The sequence below is a fragment of the Chelonia mydas genome, chromosome 2 (genome assembly GCF_015237465.2).
Source record: "Chelonia mydas isolate rCheMyd1 chromosome 2, rCheMyd1.pri.v2, whole genome shotgun sequence".
Lineage (NCBI taxonomy): Eukaryota > Metazoa > Chordata > Testudines > Cheloniidae > Chelonia > Chelonia mydas.
Genome location: NC_057850.1, coordinates 206,913,210 through 206,937,344, shown reverse-complemented (window position 1 = coordinate 206,937,344; position 24,135 = coordinate 206,913,210). Strand labels below are relative to the sequence as shown.

Sequence of the window (24,135 nt, the reverse complement as noted above, 5' to 3'; positions counted from 1 at the left end):
CGCTCCCGGATCCCAGCCGCCGCCACCCTTCAGCGCTCCACTCATTTGCATATTCTTACCTTTGTGGCCGAAGTGCAGCCAATCAGCGAGCGCGGCGGCCAGCGCAGCTCCTCCCACCCACCCCAAGGCGGTGGCATAGCCGGCGCGACACGCCGGGAGGGCGCGTGAGTTCCCAGCGCACTGCGGGCTCCAGCTGCCACCTGCCGCGAGGGAGAGGCGAGCGTTCGGACAGCAGGCGCCAGCCCGAGGGCCTCGCCGCTCCTGCCTGCCTGCCCGCCCGCCCGCGGCAGCCCCGTTCTCGCGCCGCGGCGAAGGGCGCTGGCGAGATGGTTTGCGGGGGCTTCACCTGCTCCAAGAACTGCCTGTGCGCCCTCAACCTGCTCTACACGGTGAGTAGCTGCCGCTGCTCCGGCCCAGCGCCAGCCTGTGCCCCTGCTGGGCAGCTCCTTGGGGGCTCCGGGCCTGAGTGTAACTCCCCCCGCTGGGGGGAAGAGGGAGACAGAGCAGCTGCCTGCGGCGGCCACAGCCTCGCCGTCTGAAGCAGGCGAGGCTGGGGCGTTGCGCCGGTGCTTCTGCCTCCCCATCAGCCGGGGCACCGCCGAGGAGCCTCCGGGATCAGCAGCTGCTCCTGGCTGGGCAGCACGTGCAGGCAGAGCAGAGAGATCGGCCAGGGAGTTAAAAGACCAGCAGCTGCTGGGGTCTCGGTGTCCGGCTTGCCTCACAGTCTCTTTGAAGGGGGAAGTCCGCCTTGAATCGTCTAGGAGACAGACAGGGTTGTTTGACCACGCGTCAGACTTGTGTAGGGATGGTGCAGAGATCTGTGTGCTCCTAGGATGCGGGGGGGGGGGGGGGGGGGGGGGGGAGAGGAGCTTGGATTGGCATGTGAATCTATTTTGTTGATCAGTAAAGTCTCCAGTGTTCAGTATCAGTCTGGTTGCTAATGCTAACTAACTACAATTGTCTTAAAAAGAAGAGGAGTACTTGTGGCACCTTAGAGACTAACAAATGTATTAGATCATAAGCTTTGGTGGGCTACAGCCCACTTCATCGGATGCATAGAATGGAACATATAGTAAGAAGATATACACAGAGAAGGTGGAAGTTGCCATACAAACTGTAAGAGGCTTTGCGGATACAGACTAACATGGCTGTTTACTCTGAAACCAATTGTTTTTAAAAACCATCCTGCCGTGCTGGTGTCTTGTAAACTGGAGCAACGTGTCTTGTTTCAGATCAAAATCCACCTTTTGTCTTCTTGAGACCGGTCCTTATCTTGTTTGACTGCTGACCAGTGCACTTTAGGCTATGGAAGCCTTCCCCCCCACCCCCAAACTTCCACCTGACTAAATCATCATTGTCACCTATTGCATTTAGTTTCTCATTTATTATGTTATAAAACAAGCCAAACCAAGAAAGTGGGGAAAGAGCGCTGCAAAGCCTGAATGTCATTTGGTTAAAGTTGAGAATAAATCTGCTCACACCTTTTTTAGTTAGAAAGATCTTCTTGTCCAGTGAAGGAATGAGGAAGGTTCCTTTTTTACATTTTTGCCATAGTGCTTAGTAAGGTGCTAAAAAGAGGTCCCTTTGACATGATTACATGTAAAACTGCTGTACTTGTATGTCATTTTGGCTCTGCAAAATCTTCTATCTAGGCTGCACATATGAGCAAGTTCATTCAATAGACACTTATACACAGTGAGGGGAAAATATTAAAGAGCCTCCAGCTACTCTAGCAATAGTGATTTAGAAATGCCTATAATAATTTCATATGTCCATTTCCTTTTTAAAAATGAGTAATATTTCAAAACATTGTTGCGTAGGGTACTGGCTGTTTAGGGAGGAGGAGATGTAAAATATTTTGTTTTTTACTGGATTTAAAAGTTGTATGTGCAAATGACTGACTCACTGCAGTGCTCAAATTTAAAAACAACCTTATAATTTTACCTCCCCCCCCCCCCAGTAGAACTAAGTAGCTATTTCCAATACATAAAAGAAAGCAAAATTTGTAACTAATTTTTTTTTATTATTATAAGGCTTTTTGGTGCAGAAGCAGGGAGAAGTGTAGCGAGGTGTTATAACTGTTTCCTTCCACAGATCTCCTAAAAATCTAAATTTAATCATTATAACATGCATTTAATATTTTTGTTACTTTTACATTTGACAATAGTGTAAGAGAATGCCAGGTCAGCCTGGCAATCACATTTGGAATCCGCTGTAGTTCTGCATACTGGCACCTTTCTGGAGATAGCATCTTGTTCTCTTGAATCTCAGCTTTAATTTAACAAACAAAAGTAAGTCTCTAGCTGTTATGGATGTGAGGAAAACCTCAAATATGTAAGAGTGTAAACTGATGCAAAGATGTGTTTCTAAGTCCAACATTGTTAACTGTTTAATTTCTCATGTAAGGGAGGACAGAGAGAATCACAGGTCTGCACAATGTACTGAGTCACATTCTCCTTTTGGTGTCATGCGTGCAGTGGAGTTTGGAAGATAACGCCACTTTCCTCCTCTTTTCCCTCTTCTCTTCCCCTCCATCCCCCAGTTACTTAGTAGCCAAGCCCAAGGAGTCTTGCAGAGCCTATGGGCAGATCAGCACCACCAAGGGGGAGCTACATGTTCATGTTTTAAACACCTGCACAGAGAACTACGTTATCTTGTTTTAAACACCTGCACAATCTAATGTGAGAAGGCCTCATTTTGACAACTTGTGTTTTATTTTGTGAAGAAGAGCATTGCCACTCTTCTTCCTCCCCCCCCCCCCCCCCCCCCCCCCCCCGAATACCCCATCTGACCCCTGCAGGAAATGTAATTGTAGTTAGAAAAACAAATGGGACTTCTCTTTTCAGCAGAAGTGGGCAACCTGTGGCCCATGGGCCTAATGTGGCCCATCGGGGTAATCTGCTCAAGAACCGCCCGCCACTGGGAGCTGCAGGTGGCCCTGCAAATGTAAACACACAGTCTGCCGGCCCGCTTGCAGATTACCCTGATGGGCTGCATGCGGCAGCCGCAGGTTGCCCAACACTGCCTTACATTAAGGTCAAGTAAAACCAAGCCTTAAGACTTGTGTCTGTAGATTTTTGAGTCACAATAGTATTGGTAATGCTGTATTCTACTCAAAGTTGGCCTCACCAGTGCCTGATCCTACAAGATGCTGAGTCTGCTCAGTTCCTTGGGTGTTGACCTGACAATATTAAAAATCAAAGCACTCCAATCACGGCAGTGCAGCTGACTTAAACTGGTTTAAATGTCTAAGTAGGAAGAAATGCAGAAAGCAACCAAAGCATGAATAAAAACAAACTGTATTTTAAAAAAATGGATCCTCTTCAAATAATCCAATGAGTGAGTAACATGACTAAAAATTCTTTCTGACATATGAGTTAGTTGATGGCATCTCTTGAACAATTTCTATGTCTGGAATTGGGACGATATAGCTTAGTATGTGAGGTGTCTTTTTATATTCCATAGTAGTAGCGAATTTATCCTGGGAATTGCAGGTTCTTACTGTAGCCTCTAAAAGCTTATAATTCATATTCTGTCATTTTAAAATAATATCTTAATTTTCAAAACAACCAAGCAGGATATTACAAGTCGCTATTGGCACTGACTTTACTGGTACAACAGTGAAAAGTAACTTCTGTTGACTATGATAAGTTCATTGCTGTAAAGTGTCTGAACGAATCCATGAATGAAAAGGGTGTGGTGGGTTGTTCTTTTTTTTGCATTGTTTTGTTTTATTGACACCTTGTAAAAAGTCTAAAATGTTTCTGCCTTCAGTGGGCTAATTACTTTCTTCTTTTTAGAGTACGTTTTGCTGATAACTTATTCTCTCCTCTACTTAATTGTTGGAGGTCTGCTTCAAATGTGCTTAAGTCCTGGTCCTGCAATTTGTGACTGCCCATGCAGAGCCTCACTCACCACACTGGGATTCAGTGTGGGAATAGGGAATCTAATCTGCCCGCATACAGTCAATTGAATGTGAGTAGTTGCACTGAAGCCTGTGGGATTACTCACATACTTAAGCAAGTGCTTAACTTTAAGTGCTTTTTCTTGACTGAAGACTTACTGGGAAAATTGTTCTGTATTTAAGGAACATCAATTTGAAATCTAGTCAATTAGGAGAAAAAATATGTAATTTCACGTCCGTGCCAATTTTTGAGGTTTTTGCAGTTACGTTTTTTTAAAACACGGTTTTTCGCCTGTTGCTATTCCAGAGGGTACAATGACTGTCTGCAAAGTATTGTCAAATAGAAATGTGTGTGTTTTGTGTATAACATTATATATTAAAAAAATATGCTGCTAAACTTTCAGTTGGTAATTGCACTAATATTAGCTTACATAAATGAGACAGGATTTTCTTTAAGTAAATAGTTTCTCTTTAATGACTGTGATTAAATAAAGGTGTTGGCAGTTAATATCTTGTTTTATCAGTTTATCGGAAGGGGGATATTGAAGTTGCAATTAACTATCAAAACCTAAATAGGTAGCTCTACTGTGAGGATTAATTTAACTAAAGACCTGCTGACAACCATACCACCAAAAACCACTTGTCTTGTATCCTCTGAGCAACAGCCTAAACAGTTAAATTTCTGTTGCTGCAGGAACTGTAGAGACCTAACTTTGAAATTTTTTTTAAAACTTTCAATATTGCAACTTGGATTTTTTTTTTTAAATTATTGAATGTTTACTTAAATTACATAAATATTTACTGTAGATGTGGCTTCATTTTTTTTCCGGTTAAAGGTATGTAATTTTAGCTAGTACAGAGTTCATGATGTAACTGCACCTTGTTCGTTTAATCAATGGAAAATACCAAATATCTGATAGTGGTTTGTAACTGAGCTCACGTTTATCTACTGAGGGTATGTAAAACTGTCTTATACTTTAGTATTACTTTGAAATTATGTCATGCTTTGCAGACAGCTCCATATTTCTATAACACTGCCTGTTGTGCTGATGGATTATAGTAACTACAGTTGTTGTAATTACTGGATTAATGCTACGTCCTTTTTCTGTTTTTCAACAGGTTCCCTTTCCCCCTCTCCCAATATAACCTGAAAATAAAATTTGCTCTGAATTTCATAAAAGATCTTGGATGAGGACAGAAATTCTCATATTGAGAAGACAACCCTTTGCCAGCCTGGCTATTGACAACAAGGAACATGGCTAATAGCAAAGCATTAGCCAAGTGCGGGTGGACTACATCATGGGGAAAATATCTTCCAGTGCAAAGCTAGTGAATCTGTTCCCTTTTCAAGGATTCCCTCTGTATTGGAGATCCTAGTGTAGCCAAGAAGAGCCACCATGTCAGTTTCTTTGCCACCCCTTCCTTACCCTTGGCACAGTGGGTTTTCCCAGGGTAAACAGGGGCAGGTGTACCTATTTCCCAGTGATTTCTCACTGTTTCAATGGCTTCTTGGAGTCATGTGCAGTCAGGAATAAGTTAGAGCAACCAGAGGACTACTCTAACTTTGTGCTAGGATGGGACAAGTTCTTATGGGGTAATGGGTTAGTTCATAGTCTGTAGGAGAACAGAGCAAATTTCCATTTGAGTTAATATGAAAATGAATTTCTCAACCTGTGATGTAGATAAGCAGCTACTAAGTGACCACACTACTTGTTATGGTTGGCATCTCCACTCAAGAGTTTTTAATGTCTTTAATTAAAAAGTTTGGGTGTGCAGTGCCAAGACAGTAAGGGGAGGTTTACACAGCAACTGCTTGTACTGAATAGCCCTACTTCATCTTATCTCTTTGATATTCGTAGATATACTGTTTTCCCCCATATCTAACACCTTCTCCACCCAAGGTAACTTTGAAGGTAGCTTTATAAGATGGACTCAGTTTTTATGTCTATACAAAATGATGATACAGAAGCTGCTTCTAAATATTTAGTAAATATTCTTGTTAACCTAAACTAAATCATATTGATCCATTGCATGCTCTTGTCACCAGTTTCTTTGTGCACATTTGATAGTGCATAACATTGGCTACAGAGGGCCTAGGAATATTTCTAAGATTCATGTGACAAACCTGGAAATGTACTTGGATTTACCATACATCAGTCTATTACAAGGTTTAATGTCAATTCCACTTCCTATATAATTGTCAGATACTGGTGGGGAGCCCGGCAACTTCTGATATTTCAGGTTCCGTATTAACTGGCAATAGCTTAAGCAGAGCACGATGTCTGTATTTAGCTATAGAGATGCCAGAACATGAGATCAGACTTTACTGTGTGGTCGAAAGGCTGCTCAAGCAGGTAAAAAATAAACCTCCATTGGCTTTTGCTTTTTTTTTTTTTTTTTTTTTTTTTTTTTAATTTAAATCTGTAGTAAACTGCTAGTGTTAAACTCACTGTGACCCCACGTACAGGTCTGGGGTAGCATGAGGAGCTGTTACAAGAATTGTGGAGTTATAAGGACTTGCCAACAGCCTGCACTCCCTGTTTTATCTCTTTTGCTATGGAAATGATGTAGGATTTCTAATAAATCATGGTTTTGGCTATATAGGCAACGCTGCCAGAGTTGTCTTTCTTGAGGAATCTCCAAACACTTGGATCAAACAAGAGGTGGTCAAAACAAGACCTCAGAATTTGGTTTTGGTTTAGCAGATGGGCATAGGTTTGTGATGGTTTGCTTGCCTATGGCTGCTATATATTCTTCTTTATTTTGTGCAGCACTGTATTTTTGATGAGAGTTTGAAGATTTGAGTCACAAAAGTGACTAGTTGTAACCGAACAGTCATTTGGTGAATAAACTTAAGGTCAAAATATCAAAAGGGTTCACTAATTTTGTGTGCCTCGATATTTGGGAGTGGAGTCTAAGACACACCTGGGCCAGATTTCTGCTGCACTATCCACCTCCTCTCTGATGATATAAAGAGGGAGGAAACAGGTCTCCAAGAAATCTCCTCAGTGAAAGGAAGTGATTGGTGTATAGCTGCCAGTACAGCTACAGGGGGAAAATCAAGAGTAGGAGGGAGGGGCATGGAATGCACTACAGTCTGACTCCTTTAAACCAGCATAATTGTCCCTAGACAGCTTTTACAAATCAGCACAATTTAGAGCAGCCTTTAGGCTGGCTCCTAGCAAAGCCCAGAATATAGGAGGCACAAAGGTGACTTAAAGCTGCCTTTATGCTACCCCACCCTCCAATTTCCTGTGGAAAAGAACATGAGGACTGGGTCTTCAGCTGTTTTGAAAATATGGTACCAAGTGTCTCAAGTTGGCACAGAAAACCAACAAAGATGAAAATACAGGCACCTAGATTTTCTAACAGTTGCAAAAAATAAATGGTCCTCTGACACCTGTATACAAAACATGGTTTAAACATCAGAGGCATTTTTGTTACAATTCCTCTGAAAAGGGGATTATTTTTTCAGTTAAAAGCAGCAAACCCAACTTGCTCTGAACTAGCAAGTATTGTACATAGTTAAGCTGGACTGTCATGCCAACGGCACAACCCGCTTTTCTGACTTGCAGCATTCCTATCTCCTTTCACATATATTGCCTGTCACGTCACAAGGTTGTTTAGTAACTAGGCTTTGATCACTCCTTTAGTTAAACAAGTGACCTACAGGTGAAACTGCCTGTTACCAATCGCCGTGAGTCAACCAGTCCTTTCATTATAGCTGCTTCAGTACACACACAAACTTTAATGGAGAGTGATATTGGAGAAAATCTTAGCTAAAGTCAACATTACAGGTGGGCTACTATATAAATGGGATAGGAAGTTGCTCAATACCCCAAACACCTACAGTGCCAGTAGTGTGCCAGGTGTGCTGTCACTTGAAGGTACATACTGTAGGTCAGAGGACCCCAAAGGGTGGGACGTGCCCCCTTATGAAGGTATGGTGGGCCCTTTGGGGGGCACAGTGGGTTCAGGGCAGCCCTCAGGGGGGAAGAGTGCCATCCAGCTCTTCCTCCCACCGAGCTCTGATTTGGCCCTGGCCCCGGCCACGGCCCTGGCCCCGGCCACAGCCCCAGCTCGGTACGGCTCTGCACCTGGCTGGGAGCATGACTGTGGCACTGCTTGTTCCACGTGGGGCTGGGGCCAGCCCCAGAGTGGAGCTGCACACAGCCCCGGCTGCCAGCCCCCATCACATCCCAGTTGCGACTCCGATCCTGCCCCTGGCTGTGGCTCGGATACTGGCCCCACTCCCGGCCCTAGCCCCCTTACCCTGGCCACATCTCCTCTCCCCTTCCCCCCGCCCCCCAGCTGCTCCGAGCTCGGGGGAGGGGGGAGGAGGAAGGGGGGGTTGTGGACAGGGGGAAGGGGGGGTGCTGCCCTCAAAAGTCTAGGGACCGCTGCTGTAGGTGCTTCAGGTGTAGGTCCTGTGGGTGCTAGCCATGTGTCTGAGTGGTTACTGGGCTAAGGGAAAAGGCATTTAGCTAGGACTGGCAGGAAAAAGAGGTGACAGATATCTTTGGTACAGAGGCTTAAGAAGTCACAGTTCAAAGTGAGCAAAAGCGATTCTTATTTGGGTTCCTGGAGCAGTCCACTCAAGAGTTAGGGCTCTCCAGGCCTAGTGTCCAGGGTGCCCTGTCCAGTCCAGTCTCTGTTCCAAGCCAATAGGTGCTTGCAGGTTTCCAGGCCATACTTTCATTTGGGCCCCTCTGCACTGGTTCCCTGCTCAGCTGCTGCTCCCCTATAAGGCCCACACGGACCGACAATCTGTAATGTCTGGCAGTGTCCGTCTGTTCCATGCACAAGTCTGCATGTGGTTCCTTCTCCAAGTTCACTTTTACTTCAGCTCCCTTCTTGTCATCTGATTACTGCTTCAGCTTCTCAATTGCTGCTGCTTCCAAACATAATTCAGCCAGTTCCTGGTTCAGGAGGCAGGCAGGACCGTTTCCCCTTTGCTGTGCAGGAGGAAGGAGGTAGGCAGGGGCTGATAGGAGTTTTAATCACAGCTAGCTAAAGAACTGAATTCATTTAGCCTTAATTTCCATATGATGCAAGAGTGGCCTATAAATTTGAGATGTCTCAGATTAAATGCAGAGGAACAGAAAACACATTCCAGGCTCTTTACATTTTCTAATAGACATTGATGAATCTATAGCAGTGGTTCTCAACTAGGGGTACGCATACCCCTGGCGGTACTCAACATGCCTTCCAGCGTGTACTCAACTCACCTAGATCAGCGTTTCTCAACCTGGGGGGTTGCACGGTAGGTTTAGGGGAGTCGCAAGTGCAGGGCAATTATCCAGGGCCCCATGAAGGTAAGTTTACATGCTTCGGTTCTGGGCTGGTGGGGGGAATACCCCCCCTCCCGCCCCGGGTGCAGACAGTGTTATGTTGGCGACAGACGCTCATTGAGGGTGGTTTGATTATGGCGGCAGAAGAGCTCTCTCCTGCCAGTGTAGAGCAGCTACACAGGAGACCTTGCAGCTGCAGCAGTATAGATTGTTAATGACTGAAAGTTGTCATCTGATAAATGTTTCTGAAATGCATTTAGTCTCCGTCCAGTTTTTCATTGAACAAGCAATCATCACTAAGGCTACGATTTTTGTCATGGACTCTTTTAGTAAAAGTCACGGACAGGTCATGGGCAATTAACAAAAATTCACGGAAGTCATGATCTGTCCGTGACTTTTACTAAAAATGTCCATGACAAAACAGAGAGGTAGGAGGGTCGAGCATCCTGCCCTGCCGTGCCTGGGAGCTGTGGCCCCTTCCCCGAGGCTGGGAGCTGTTAGGGACCTCTGCCCGTGGCAGCTGGGGAGCTCTAGGAGATTTGCCCCCGCCCTTTCCCCCCACAGCCCGTGTTGGCTGAGGAGCTGTGGGGGGACCCCCAGCTCCCAGCTACCATGGGAGGTGGGACTACCAGCTCCCAGCTGCTGCGGGCTGAAGTCACGGATTCCACAATCTCCTTGGCCAAACTGTAGCCTTAATCATCACCACCAGACTTTCCTAAGGCATCTTTGTTTGCTCTCTTCAGAGACACCAAGGATTTGAGTAGGGGAGAATGAGAGCCTGATTGCACTAGCCTGTTCTAAGAGGAGTGCCACAAGCTGTCCTTTATTCTGGAAAGTTTCTGCTTACGTATGAATGCTGCCCACTTGAGTAAACTGGACTTTATCACATTCCACTTGTACTTATTACTACAGTCAGTCTGTGGTTCCTTGCAGTTACTCCAAATGGAAATAAACTAAAAATAGACCCACTTACTCTATACTATATTGTTTAAGTGTTTGGGTATTTGTGCTGGCGTGTATCTTAATACACTGCCATCAAAAGTAAAGATACATTTAATGGTACTTGAAGAATATACTTACAGTTGAAAGTTTTTAATTGAGGAGAACAGTGGCTTCCTCTTACAACCCAACGAGATATGCTGTATAGTAAATGATCCTTCCTGGTTGAATTTGTTCCAAAGTTGAGTACATTACATTTCATTTTCTTCTCTCGTTATTTGTTGTATAGCTTGAGAATTACCTGCTGCATATTACTAGAGAGGTAGCATATCTTGTAATAAATCCTGGCTCCACTGAAGTGAGTGGCAAAACTTCCATTGACTTCAGTACAGCTGGGTTTTCATCCTTTGTACAAGTAATATTACTAAATTGGCAAATTCTCTTACAGGTTGCTTTAAATTATGATTTCAAAGAAATTTGGACCCTGTTTCTAGAGAAACTTGGATTAAAAAAATGTTGATGGCTTACAGAATGCCAGACCTCTATTCCACCTAATACACCCTCTTTTTCCCTCCCTCCCTCCCCCTGTCCTGTTCCTCCCTCCTTTCCCTACTCATGTATGTCTTTTCCTAGTTTATTACTGATATCCCCCACCCCCAACATGTCTATGTAACATTGTCTGGTCTTGCAGCTTAGACCTATTAGAAAATTGCATAATTGTTTTGAATATCACATGCTTCATGGGATCTCCAGAGACTTATGCAAGGTGTATCTTTACCTTTTTGAACTTTTTATTGTCTTTCTTTATGAAAATCAATACAGAACAAATTCCGTACCTCCTCAGAAAAAGGCCTTGAGAGATACTGGGCAGTTTGCCAGTGTCATTCAGAGTCTTGCTTACCTAGTTTTATCCTAAGCCTAGTTCAGTAAAAGGAAAAATCCAAGACACCAGATTAGTTAAACAGCATTAAATCCCCGTGTGGACGCTGTTTTTCAGAGTTAAAGTGGCCTTAATTTGGCTTCTCTTAATTCATTTTGGAAGTGAATTAAACTAAACTGAATGAAGGCCATTTTAATTCTCAGTGAGGGTGTTAATACAGGAGTTTAAGGCAGTTTAACTAATCCATTTCAAATTCACACCTTAATTAGTTTGGATTAATTTTCCCTTATGCCCCCTGTAGACAAGCCCTTAGTGGCATAAGGGATTTATATATGTCAAAAATGGTATTTCGGGGCCTATGTGATTTTTTTTTTTTTTTAACTTCCATAGTGGGACTTCTGAATACATATCTTTAAAAATGGCCCTAGGTAATTATGTTGGAACTGAGGATGGGTTGGAAATCTTTTGTTTGGGGTTGGGGAGGGAGCATGAAGATGTCTTGCTGTAAATTTGTTTAAATGAAAATTGAAAGCCACATGTAGCACTCGGATTGCATTTATGTGATTAGTAAAATCAAATAGTTGTTGTACTAGGCAAAATACTTACAGCTGCACTTAATTACAAAACTGTGAATTACTTTTGGCAAGACCAGGTTTTAGAAACTGAGAACGCTTCCAGTTTTCAATCTTTTTTTTTTTTTTTTTTTTTTTTTAAACATGAGACCCTTTTTTTCCCCCCAGATCCTTTCATAGTTTGTTCAGGGCTCTGATTATTTGTGGTCTACTTCCCTCCTTCATATCCCATCCCAGATCTAGAGATCCTGGAGTTTTTCATGGCTCCAACACTTTTCTTTGTGTTAGATTGAACACAGGAAAGGCTGGACCTTCCTGCTCATAAAACAATACTTCCAGTAAACTAGCTGAACCACAATCTACATTTTCAGAATACCATCCTTTGAAAGGAAGGAAACTGCTTACTGAGAGCGTTTTGAATTTGCTGTGATTATTAGAGTAGTCTTTGCTTCATAGTAAAGCCGTCTTCCCAAAGGCACATTCAGTGAGGACAAGACTCCTAGCTGTTTGTTTTGCTGTCTGCAGTATTTGACATGCTACTCTAACAGCATATTTGCATTTGATCTCTGTAAATGTGTATTGTCCCAACATCAACAATTCAGAAAATGTTGAACACTGATGTAGTGCTGATTGGACTATATGTCTAGAAAGTAGGGTATTTTTTTCCAACTTGTTCACGTAGCAACGGAGCCAAGTATATCCTGTTTCTTTAAATAGACCTTGTATTTCTCACAAGGTATTTGGAACTCTAATTTATTTCTCAATCTGTGGTATAAAGCTGTTAATCCTTGTTTCAGATGCATGCTCAACTCTATTATAATCCCCATTGTTATACTGGTGTCTCTGGTATGAGACATTGGTCTTAAACTGAGGATGGAATGTGTTGGAACAGACCTCACATTCACAATATTGAAAGGTAAATGTACATTTGCACATTATGAACAAGAGAACTCTACAGGAGCTAATTTTTAAATTGTTAACTTCATATTTTGGACTTGAGTTTTTTCAGTGGTAGGGAGAGGAAGTATCCTCTTTTAATTTCAAGAAACATTAGTGCTAGGAGCACTAGCAATCTCTACTATTTTTTGTTTAGATACTAATTGTGGTTTGTTTGTTCTCTCTCTCTCCCCCTCCCCCCTTCTAGCTGGTCAGCCTGCTGCTGATTGGAATTGCAGCATGGGGTATAGGCTTTGGCCTCATTTCTAGTTTCCGAGTAGTTGGCGTGGCAATTGCAGTGGGGATCTTTCTGTTCCTTATTGCTTTGGTTGGATTGATCGGTGCAGTCAAACACCATCAGGTGTTACTCTTCTTTGTATCCTTTGATTGAAAATTTACAAACACAAGTTGTAGTGTGTGTGTGTGTGTGTGTGTGTTAGAGTAATCCCTAGTTGTGGACCAGAACCCTATTGTGCTAGGTGCTATACAAACACAGAACAAAAAGGTGCCCCAACACTCCTTCCCAGTTTGTGCCCAAAATTAGTTCTCCGTAATGCTTCCCTTCATCCACTATAGGTGTGTGGTGTTTTTGTTTTAAAAACCTCTTGCTTCCTGTTTATTTGTATGATGAGAATGTTACTTCTGTCAAGGACTCATCTACATTACATCTATAACAGTCACAGGAGACTTTTACTGCATGTTTGTCCCCTGACCTAATTATAACACGGTTCTAACTCTAGGTTAAAGTAAACTCAAACGTGTTGTAGTGGAGTCAAATGACAGCCCTGTGTAACTGGTTCCCCTGAATTTATTGTAGGGAAATTAAGATATTTCTCAGGCACCAATTGGATCTTTGGATCTCTATGAAGCGGGTTACACCTATTTCATTCAGCCTCCATTTGTTTTCATTCATATCTAGTCCTTTGTCAGCCTGAATTAGACTTGAGCATGTAAGACACTTTCTCGGGGTGCCCAGGACTGACAGTCTCCTTGTTACCCTCCTGCCTCAGCGAGAGGAAGACTTGCCGGTGCTTAACTGGGTGTCAGCTCCATAACACCATTAGCCACACAAACAATCTCTGAAGGACTCTGTTTTGCAGGTTAACAATAGGTGTATCCAAGCACCATTGAAAACACCCCCCTGCAGCATCCAGCCCCTCTAACTTGACACCCACAGAAATTACCAGATTTGCTGTCCCCCAAGGAACACACAGTTCAGTGCAGGAGTAGATCCTTGATAACCTCACATCACTGAGATATATTTATAGTAAAAACAATCTTAAGTTTTATTATCAAAAGCCACGACCCAAGACAGCGAGTAAGGCTGACAGGTGGAAACAGAAATGGTTACATATAAAACAAAAAGTATAACACGATCCTTAGAGTCAAACCTTAACTTTAAAAAGCTAGAATCTTTGTCTAAAGCAGTTACTCACCTAAAGCAATCTCTCAGCCTCGCCAATCAACATGACTAGGATCCACCTGTTCTTTTTGGTACTTCAGTGAAGGATAAAAAACATGTCCTCTTGCTGCTTTGTTACACCCCCAAATCCACTGTTTTTGTCCCTAGAGTCAGGATGACCCCTGTGGTTTATTCCCTAGTGCAGTGGTCTCCAAACTTTTTGGCTCGCGCACCCACAGGGTGACCTGCCACAGACGTGCTGCCGACAGAAGAAGACCTGCCACAGGTGGGCCGCCTGAGGGGAACACCAGCCGTGCAGAGCTGCCGCCGAAGAAAAAAACAGCTGAGTGTGGCCCGGCAGCACTACTCTTGCCGCGCACCCCCTGGGATCATCTCGCGCACCTCAGTTTGGAGACCACTGCCCTAGTGTGCTGGTTCCATGTTGCTTTCACATCTTTGTTGATGTGTGTTGACCGACTTCCATTGTGTTGGCTTACAATGCTTACTTTATATGTGAACCAAGGCAGACAGGTGAAGCTACATCTTTGTCTGGCAAAACCTGTTTGTCAGACCTGCATGGGACACAGATTCTAAAATATAATTTCAGTACATACATCTTAAATATCACCCACCCATACATCTCACAAAGATGATCAGTAGGACATACACTTTTATTAGATACTGCACTTGATCCTCTTTGGATATATACTATGATAGCAGTGTGTTGAGTGTAGTGAGTTTGTCAGGCCTGATAGCAGTTGCTGTTACAGATCAGTGAACCCTTTGCCAGATGGCACCGAGAGGCTCTTGGGGGTCCCAGCATGGACTTTGTCTAATGCTGTATTGACAACGTGCTCTGTTGGCACTATGTAAATAGTTTATGGTGATGCCATCCATGATTAAATCATGATAATTGTATTTAGCTTTCGTTCTGGGGTTTGGGCGGGGGGTAAAGCTTCATCAGCTCCAACTTTGATTTTTGGGTGCAGTCCACTAATGAAAAATTAAGTGACTTTTTAAATTTTGCTAAAACAATAGTTCAGTTTCCAGAAGTATACAAATCTGTCAATGAACGACAGGAAACTAATTACAAATTTTCAAAACTTGCCTCTTCAATATTTAAAAAGAAGTGTGTTTTTTCCCTTTCAGTATGATTCATTTTTAAAAAACAGATTTAAGAAAACAAGAGAAGTAAGACCCTGTATTGTCTCCTGTGTACGTTTTATGCAGGTTCAGGTTACCTTCTGTAATAAGGTGAGACTCTGACTCACTTAAGGAAAAAGAATGTTTGAACAAAGGGTGCTGCCTACCCACTAAGACTGCCTGCAAAATTAACTGCTTTGTACACAGAAAATCTGTCATTTAAACCCTTGCTAACTTTGAGTCTGGGATTAGCAATGGGAGTATGGAACTTCCCGCTTTTAGGTCAGCTGTCTGATCAAAATGATTGCAGACGGTCCTCTGCATCACAAAATATATTGCTGATCTAAATTTGCAATCTTGTTAACAAGGTCAGCAGATAAATGTTCTCTGGGGCAGGGATTCTTTTCTTTGTTTTGTCTGTAAAGCACCTAGCATGACGGGGTCCTGATCCTTTAGTCAGGTTCCTGGCTGTTGCTTTAATACAAATAAATAGATTAAATAGGCATTAAAAGGCAAATGAACATTCCCTGTTCTAGCTAAATATTTTTCCATTCTGTCCAGTGTATTGCAGCAGAGTTAGAGCTCACTATTTTCTTTCCAAACATACCTTTTTTTATCAATTTTGAATATTTTTTCCTTAGACAACCTCTAGGAGTCGCTCCTTAGTACATAAAGGACCATAGATAATGCAGTGGATCTTCAGCCTTTTACAGCTCTGCTCTTGCACATCTGTTCAAACCACTAAGAAAAGCATTTATCTACTGCTTTTCCATTGCAGTGGTGACTCCATACAGACTAGTCTCCACAGTTAGCTTTTACCTTATCAAAATAAACACAATTTTTCAGAGATGGTAAGATTTTTTTTTTTTTTTCCTGCACTCATTCTTCCCCAGTCCTTCCTTTTTTAAAGGAAAAGGCATGGCACATGCAGGATGCAAGAAGATCCCTCGGGAGGCTGTATATCCTATAAATAGAGCAGTTGCCTGATTAGTTAGTGCTTTGTATTACAGTTATGAGTTCCACGTTATGTATAAGTGTGGCAAGCAAGAGAGATTGCTGCGTGGTGGCTAGCCCACACAGGTGGGTTTTAAAAACAGACATAATTATGGGTTCACATGATCTTCTGTGCAGCTGGGACCTGAGCATTCCTTGCAAAGTTAAAATCTATTCAGTCTAGCCTAGTCCCATGCCTATCTGTAGCTGGATGAGGAGAGAAGGACAAAGGGGGGGGAGGTTGCTTCTGTATCTTAGCCAATTCTTAATGGATATATGGCAAACTGCATCTATTCTAGAAGACACAAATATTCCAGACTTTTGGGCTTATGGGCACTGCTGCAGCTACAGTAAAGTTCTGTTGCTTCTGTGCTGCAGATGCCTGTAGGAAACCCTTGGAAAATGTACGTGTTCTCGTGCAGCACATGAATAAAAGGTATGGAAGCCCAGGTGACACTACTACATAGCCATGTTTTTCTGCAAAGTCACTTTTACAATTGAGTTTAGCTCTTTTTTTTTTCTTTTTTCCCCAGCCGTGTACAGGCCTGGATGTAATCAAACCACCAAAACCACTTGAACACACATACAGGAGATGCTTGATACAAGAAAGATATTTCCTGAGGATCACCATTTATTCTATTTCCATGGTTACAGCCCTTTGCTCTAGTAAATATTAAGCATTTAAACTAGGTCCTATGGGCTCTCCTGCAGTTAAAAGGAATATCTGACTTAGAAACAGACTTGTTTGGAACTTAGTCTCCTTTAATTGTAAAATCTGCTCTGCATTAGGAAATATTGTGGTCTAAAGAGTCATTGAGGAAGACACGTGTCTGTCAAGTATGAGGCGGCTATTCCATCACAAAGAGGCTGTTCTGGTAATGCCTTAAAGTAGAGCAAGAATGAACCTTATGTAGCTTGTGTAGTTGCAGGAAATATCAAAATAAAATTTTAATTGGGTATTTGAATCAAAGTCCCAGATCCAGTCCTTGTAAAATTTTAATGTGTGGAAATAAAGAATTTTCATTAGATCTTTAAAATCAAGTGACTTATAGAAAACAAATACAAAGCATTGCAACTAGATTTTTTTTAAACTTGTATCATAAAGCATTGTCTGGTTGAGCTCTTACGTATTCCTTATAGCTTACTTATACATTCCAAAAGATGGCCAAGCCCTCCCATTTAGACGCTCAATAGTTTTTATATTCTTAAGCACCATTTATGTACATACTTGACTCTGCATGTAACTGTTAAGCATGTGCTTTGCTTACCTAAAATTCCTTTGAAAATGTAACCTTAACTGTGTTTCTTCAGTACATGATTATTCTCTTGCTAGTGTTCATTGTCCAGTTTTCCGTCTCCTGTGCTTGTTTGGCATTGAACAAAGATCAGCAGGTAAGAAATTTCTTCTGAATTTTCAGTTGAACAAAAATGATGTGTTTGTAGGTAGATTTGAGCTATGTACTGCTGCCTTGTATGCATAGTATATTGCTTGTATATCTCTATAAAGGATGATGGGGACCTTTTTCACATCCTTTATTAAGCTAAGGACTGCTGCAAAATCGGTGCTGGGTGTCAGGTTTCTAGGAGGACATTGATGCAGTTCAGTGTTCCTTTTCAGTGGTTTATATTTTTGACTTTACTACTTTTAGACTTCCTGGTTACATTTCTGTTCTCAGGTATATCGGTTATGTGATGTGAAGTTCAGCAACTTGGAGCAAGCTGAACTAATACTCAGTAGTCTCCTTTGCTGTTATCTTAAATTTAGATTAACACTGAATTACTTACGCATGAAAAAAACATTTCCATGTAATAAATTGAATAATCCAGAAACTATGGCTATTATAGGTATATTCAATCCAGTCTATTAAGCATGTAAACCCTATTTGATTTAAGGTGTATCTCCTCCCTCTATCCACAAGTCAGATCATTGACCCCCCTGCTTAGTGACTATCTAGTAATACACTGGCATGTGGAACCAGCCTCGTCCTCTGGGCCCGCAGTCTGCCTCTAAGAGCCAGTCTTTTTGTTTTGTTTTGTTTTAAGTTTATATCCTGTTTGAACTGTTAAGACTTCACAAATCTGTACCATTTATTAAAGGTTACTTCCTTTATTCAGCTTCACTTCTGTAGCCCAGCTTTGTAACCTCGTGAGGTTTACACATCCATGGATAAGATGTTATCAAGCATAGTTTGTGCCGGAGCTACTGATGACAGTGATCACACCTCTTAATGTGGGGAAAAAAAACTGGGACAGCTGTCATGGGAGAAGGGGGGTATGTGGCAGGGCTTTGATTGATGGCTCTGTGTGAGGTGGAAGTAGGAAAGGTGCTCCCTTTTTCTCTTCCTCACCTTTGCACCCACCCTTTCTGAAAGCTTTTAATCTTTAATTCATAGATTCGAAGGCAAGAAGGGACCATTGTGATCCTCTGGTTTGACCTCCTGTATAGCATAGGCCATAAACTTCCCCAAAATAATTCCTAGAGCATCTCTTTTAGAAAAACATCCAGACATCATTTAAAAATTCAGTGATGGAGAATCCACCACAACCCTTGGTAAATTGTTCCAAAGGTTAATTACTCACACTGTTAAAAATGTACCTTATTTCTAGTCTGAATTTGTGTAGCTTCAACTTCCAGCCATTGGATTGTGTTATACCTTTGTCTGCTAGATTGAAGAGCCCATTATTAAATATTTGTTCTCCATGTAGGTACTTATAGACTGTAAATAAGACACCCCTTAGCCTTCTCTTGGTTAAGCAAAATAGATTGAGCTTCTTCAGTCTATCGCTATAAGGCATGTTTTCAAATCCTTTAATCGTTCTTGTGGCTTTTCTCTGAACCCTGTCTAATTTATCAACATCCTTCTTGAATTGTGGGCACCAGAACGGGTCACAGTATTCCAGCAGCAGTCACGCCAGTGCCAAATATAGTGTTTGCACGAGAATCCTATTTGAAGTTCCTCCATTTATGTATCCCAAGATCATATTAGCACTTTTGGCCACAGCATCACACTGGGAGCTCATGTTCATCTTATCTACCTCAACCCCCAAATCTCTTTCAGAGTCACTTTCTCAGGATAGGTTTCAGAGTAACAGCCGTGTTAGTCTGTATTTGCAAAAAGAAAAGGAGTACTTGTGGCACCTTAGACTAACCAATTTATTTGAGCATAAGCTTTCGTGAGCTACAGCTCACTTCATCAAGCTGTAGCTCAAGAAAGCTTATGCTCAAATAAATTGGTTAGTCTCTAAGGTGCCACAAGTACTCCTTTTCTTTTTTTCTCAGGATAGAGTCCCCCATCCTGTAAGTATGGCCTACGTTGTTTGTTCCCATATATATGCATTTACATTTAGCCATATTAAAATATTTGTTGCTTGTGCCCAGTTTGCCAAGTGATCTAGATCACTCTGAAACAGTAATCTGTCCTCGTCATTATTTACCATTGCCCCAATTTTAGTGTCATCTGAAAACTTTATCAGTGATGATTTTTGTGTTTTTGGTTTTTTTTTTGTTGTTGTTGTTTTTTTCCCTCCAGGTCATTGATAAAACTGTTAAGTAGTATAGGGCCATGCAGGACATTATTGGAAACAAACTCACTTCATGGCGATTCACTATTCAGTTATATTTTGAGACCTCTGTTAGCCTGTTTTTTAATCCATTTCATATGTGCCATGTTAATCAAAATGTCACATCTAAGTATATTACATCGACACTATAACCTTTATCCAAATTTGTAATATCAAAAAAAGATATCAGGTTAGTTTGACAGGATCTATTTGCCATAAACCCATGTTGATTATTAATAAAGAACAAAAGGAAAGTAATATAATTAATGCTAGAGTCCTGCATCAGCTGTTACATTATCTTGTGTGGGATTGATGTTAGGCTGACATACCTTTAATTACCTTGGTCATACTGTTTAGCCTCCTTAAAAACGGCAAAACGTTAGCTTTCTTCCAGTCTTCTGGAACTTCCCTGGGGCCACCAGCCAACTCAGTGCTACTGAGCAGCTTGCTGCTGCGGTTACTACAGCTTCTGGCTAACTTACTCTTGTTCCTCCACAGCAGAATCTGTGGTAGGTCCCAGCTCCAGCAAACTTGCCCATAAAATTTACTGTTGGATTTTATGGAGCATCTTCAGTTAGTGCCTCTTAACTTTTAGCATTAGTATCTGACACAATTCAATGACCCATCAGCAGCAGGGAGTGAATAAGAGCATGGCAACTAGATGATCAGCCATGCATGGCGTTGGTCACAGTAAAACCAGTGTTTCACTAAAATCTGGTTAATGAGAGATCTGAACATAAGAATGGCCAATTTGGGTCAGACCAACCAGATCTAGCCCAGTATTCTGTCTTCTGACAAGTGGCCCATTCCAGGTTCCCCAGAGGGAATGATCAGAACAGTAATCATCGAGTGATCCATCCCCTGTTGCCCATTCCCAGCTTCTGGCAAACAGAGGCTAGGGACACCATCCGTGCCCATCCTGGCTAATAGCCACTGATGCACCTATCCTCCACAAACTTATCTAGTTCTTTTTTGAACCCTGTTATAATCTTTGGCCTTCACAACATCTTCTGGCAAGACATTCCACAGGTTGGCTGTGCGTTGTGTGAAAAAGTACTTCCTTTTGTTTGTTTTAAACCTGCTGCCTATTAAAATTCATGTTGCCACTTGGCTGGTGGTACAGCTGCAGATCTGAAAAAGAGTGGAGATAATCCATACGGACTGTGAACCTTATACTGGATATTTTTCTTTCCTTAGCTATTTGGGCTATTTTTACATTATATTCATGACATATGTATATTGCTTGTTTTAGTCTGTAAATACATCAGGGCTGGGGCTGTGTCTGTGAGTATCATGCATACCACATGGACACCAATGAAATACAAAAAACAAGGGTAGCATTTATTAAATGATGCACGTGTTAACTTTGTCTTGTAGAGACAACTTCTCGAGGTTGGATGGAACAACACAAAGAGTGCTAGAGAAGATATTGAGAGGAATCTAGACTGTTGTGGTTTCAGAAACTTCAATTCAAGTGAAACCTGCTCTGCTGTAAGTAGATCACTGAGATATAACTTTTGTTACTTATTCTGTTCTAGAGAAGTGTGCAACCATATTGCCATTGCTTAGCAGCTTAAGTATATCATCACATTTACAGGAATACTGTATAGCTTGAAAAATCATTATCAAATACACAAGACAGAATTGTATCAATTCATTTTATGGTACTTACCTCATTTAAACACTTTGAGATCTTCTGATTAAAAAGCATGACATAGTCATGTATTATTTACAGTCCAGTTTATTAAAAATGCCAGTCTTGGGCAAAACTAGGCCATCTAAAGACTAGGTGCCTCTGGCTAGCTTCACATGTTTGTGGTACATTTTTTTTTTTTTTAAAAAATAATCTAAAAGCTGTAATTTCTTCTGTTACAGGCTTGCGTTAAAGATAACCGATGTTTAACATGTGCACCTATAATAGAAGAATATTCAGGAATGGTACTGAGATTTGTAGGTGGCATAGGACTCTTCTTCAGTTTCACTGAGGTGAGTGCACATTAGCATAATTCTTTACTACAGAAATCTCTAACACTATTATTCAACATCGTTTGGCTTTTCTGACTAGCAACTCAAGCAGAGTGGATAGCGAACAGAAACTGCCGAGAGGCAGGTGGTCTTCAGCACTGGTGGTTTCCCAAGTCTCTAATCTTCAGTGCGTATGGTAGCCACACCTTTCCAGTTACATTGTTAATACTGTAGATAAATGATTAAGCAATAATTGTAGATATTGGTGTGGTCATAGGGAAGTATATGCCAATACCCCACACATTGGATATGCAGGTTTTTCTCCTTGTTGCTAGAATGAAATCTCTCACAGGATACGTCCTCCCACTAGTAACAAGGGAACTTGTGGGGTTTTCTTGTGGCTTAAGTGCCAGTGCAAGCACGTCCTGAACTTGCATTTGGAAATTTTATGTATCAAGGCACGATGGAAAATATTCTGTTCTTTAAACCAGATGCCTGGAGTGGGGAGATGATAGACACTTAGCAGTGCTTTTTTCTTCTTTTGCAGATTTTGGGAGTTTGGCTGACTTACAGATACAGGAACCAAAAAGATTCTCGTGCAAACCCTAGTGCATTTCTTTGATTGGAAAATTTCTCAAGGACTGAATGTCTTTTCCAGTTAAAATATGAATTCTCTAGCAATTAGCACTTCTGCACGCTAAGGATCTGAAAGAAAACAATTTTCCTACATGGAGATGTTTGTGCTTGTCATCTTTGGTTTCCCATCTTCACCTCTGGGTTCTCTATCTGGAAATAGATATATCTATTCTGTAGCTGAACGCAGTGTAAACACTTCTGAGATGATAGTTAACTGTTAGATTACAACAATTGCTGCAGTCTACTGTTTCAAGTTAGTTTTATGGCACCAGAATTTATTGCCTTTCTTAGTGTGTTTTTTTTTTTTTTTTAAACCCCAACCGAACAACAAAAAAATACAACCAACATATATTCTGACATTACCACTTTCTTGTGTGTTTTTTTTGTTGTGGTTTTTACAAAAAAAAAATGCTTTCTCATTAAAATGATGCATCTGTATGTTGAATGCCCGTAGGGTGAAATACAGTAAATTTGTTTTTCTGTTGAATCACTGTTTCCCATTCTGCTGTGTGGGTTAAATACCATAGAGAACATCTGAAATATTTAAGCTTATCAACCCTTTATTGTGTTTCTTTTATTTTAGATAAATTCAAGATACCATTTTAGATCATGGAAATAAACATATGTTAACTGACTTCTGTAGGGTTTAGTCTTGACATCTTTAGAATTGCATTTAAAGAGAATAAAAACATTTTTTTATCTTTGTATCTAAGCAATTGAGAATAATAATGAGTGAGGAAAACCCATTAAAATTAACCTATTGAAACTAATTTTAAAAGTACTTTAAAAAAGCAACTTTCTTGATAGGCGAATGAACTGTGGTACTAAGACAATATCGGAACTGGTAATGATCCATTTTGTTAGTGTAACAAATTTTGATTGATGATCAAAGATTTCTTATAAAACTATTTTTACAGGTAGTTTAAATTCATTGTTGTAGTAACTTATGAAAGTGTGATTCTGACATTCATTGTCAAACCTGACCCATCTTCATCCTTCAGTATCTATTTAAAATACTTGATTTGAAATGTAATTGTAAAAATATCATTGTGGCATTTTTGGTAGTTTAAAAATAATAATAAAAAAAAAAAAGTGCTTGTACTTGAATGCTCTCTAAAACTTCAGAAGAAATCACTGTCCTTGACCAAGTTGTTCATATGCTAAAATAGATACCTTTATAGACCGTGATACACTACACTGGATGATCAGAAGGCCTAATCTTTAAGGTGCATGATGGTTTTTAACATGCACTCTTTTCTCTGAATTATGGTTAAATGTTGTCCTGTCTTCAGTGAAGGATTTCAATGGAGCTGCCCATCTTGGCTGAAATTCCTCCTCTTCTCCTTGTATGACACTCAACTTGAAAAACTGGGAAGCTGCCCAGAAACAATATTTAGGAGAGCAGCTACAGAAGAGCGCAGGCAGCACAGGTTGGAGAGTATGAGGGAAACAAGTGTAATGTAGGTTGGGGCAGGATGTTGAAGGGCCTTATCTCCTATTTAGTGAACTGAATTTAGTATGGTAAGCAGGTGCTCAGATACAGAGATGATAGGACCCATATAGGCATCTGTATGCTCAGTTTCTTTCTAAACTGAGATTGCATAAGGACATCTAGGTGGAGATTTGAGATGGGACAGAAGGGAGAAGCATTAAGAACTTCATGTACAGAGCTGCAGAGAAGTAGTTATTTGCAGTACACAAGCTTTTATTCATTCTACAAACCCCAGCACCATGCTACATATACTTGAGTGCTGTCTGACACTTCATCTGTTAGCTCAGGTCCACGGGTGTGCATGCGCATACTTAGAGGCAAACCTCTCTTTTTATAGAGCACTGCAGCAACAAGGTGGAAACGAGCAGCTTTGGGAGTCCTATTATGCAAAAGCAGCATTGTAAGTTAATAAGATACTGTC

General features: G+C 41.3%; 1 protein-coding gene across 1 annotated transcript; it reads left to right on the top strand.

The window, feature by feature from the left end:
* Positions 1-20: 20 nt before the first annotated feature.
* On the top strand, positions 21-23,808 carry TSPAN13 (tetraspanin 13). The gene is made up of 6 exons (XM_037890582.2): positions 21-389; positions 12,731-12,898; positions 17,372-17,452; positions 20,999-21,112; positions 21,497-21,607; positions 22,134-23,808. Exons 1-6 carry the CDS (start codon positions 327-329, stop codon positions 22,206-22,208), a joined length of 612 nt encoding a protein of 203 aa, XP_037746510.1. The 5' UTR covers positions 21-326; the 3' UTR covers positions 22,209-23,808.
* The last annotated feature ends 327 nt before the right edge of the window (positions 23,809-24,135 follow it).

Excerpts from the sequence above, each read along its gene's own strand:
- TSPAN13 (XM_037890582.2), top strand. The coding sequence starts at position 327 with ATGGTTTGCGGGGGCTTCACCTGCTCCAAGAACTGCCTGTGCGCCCTC. Across the intron at positions 390-12,730 it reads CCCTCAACCTGCTCTACACG|CTGGTCAGCCTGCTGCTGAT; the intron begins GTGAGTAGCTGC and ends CCCCCCTTCTAG. Across the intron at positions 21,608-22,133 it reads TCTTCTTCAGTTTCACTGAG|ATTTTGGGAGTTTGGCTGAC; the intron begins GTGAGTGCACAT and ends CTTCTTTTGCAG.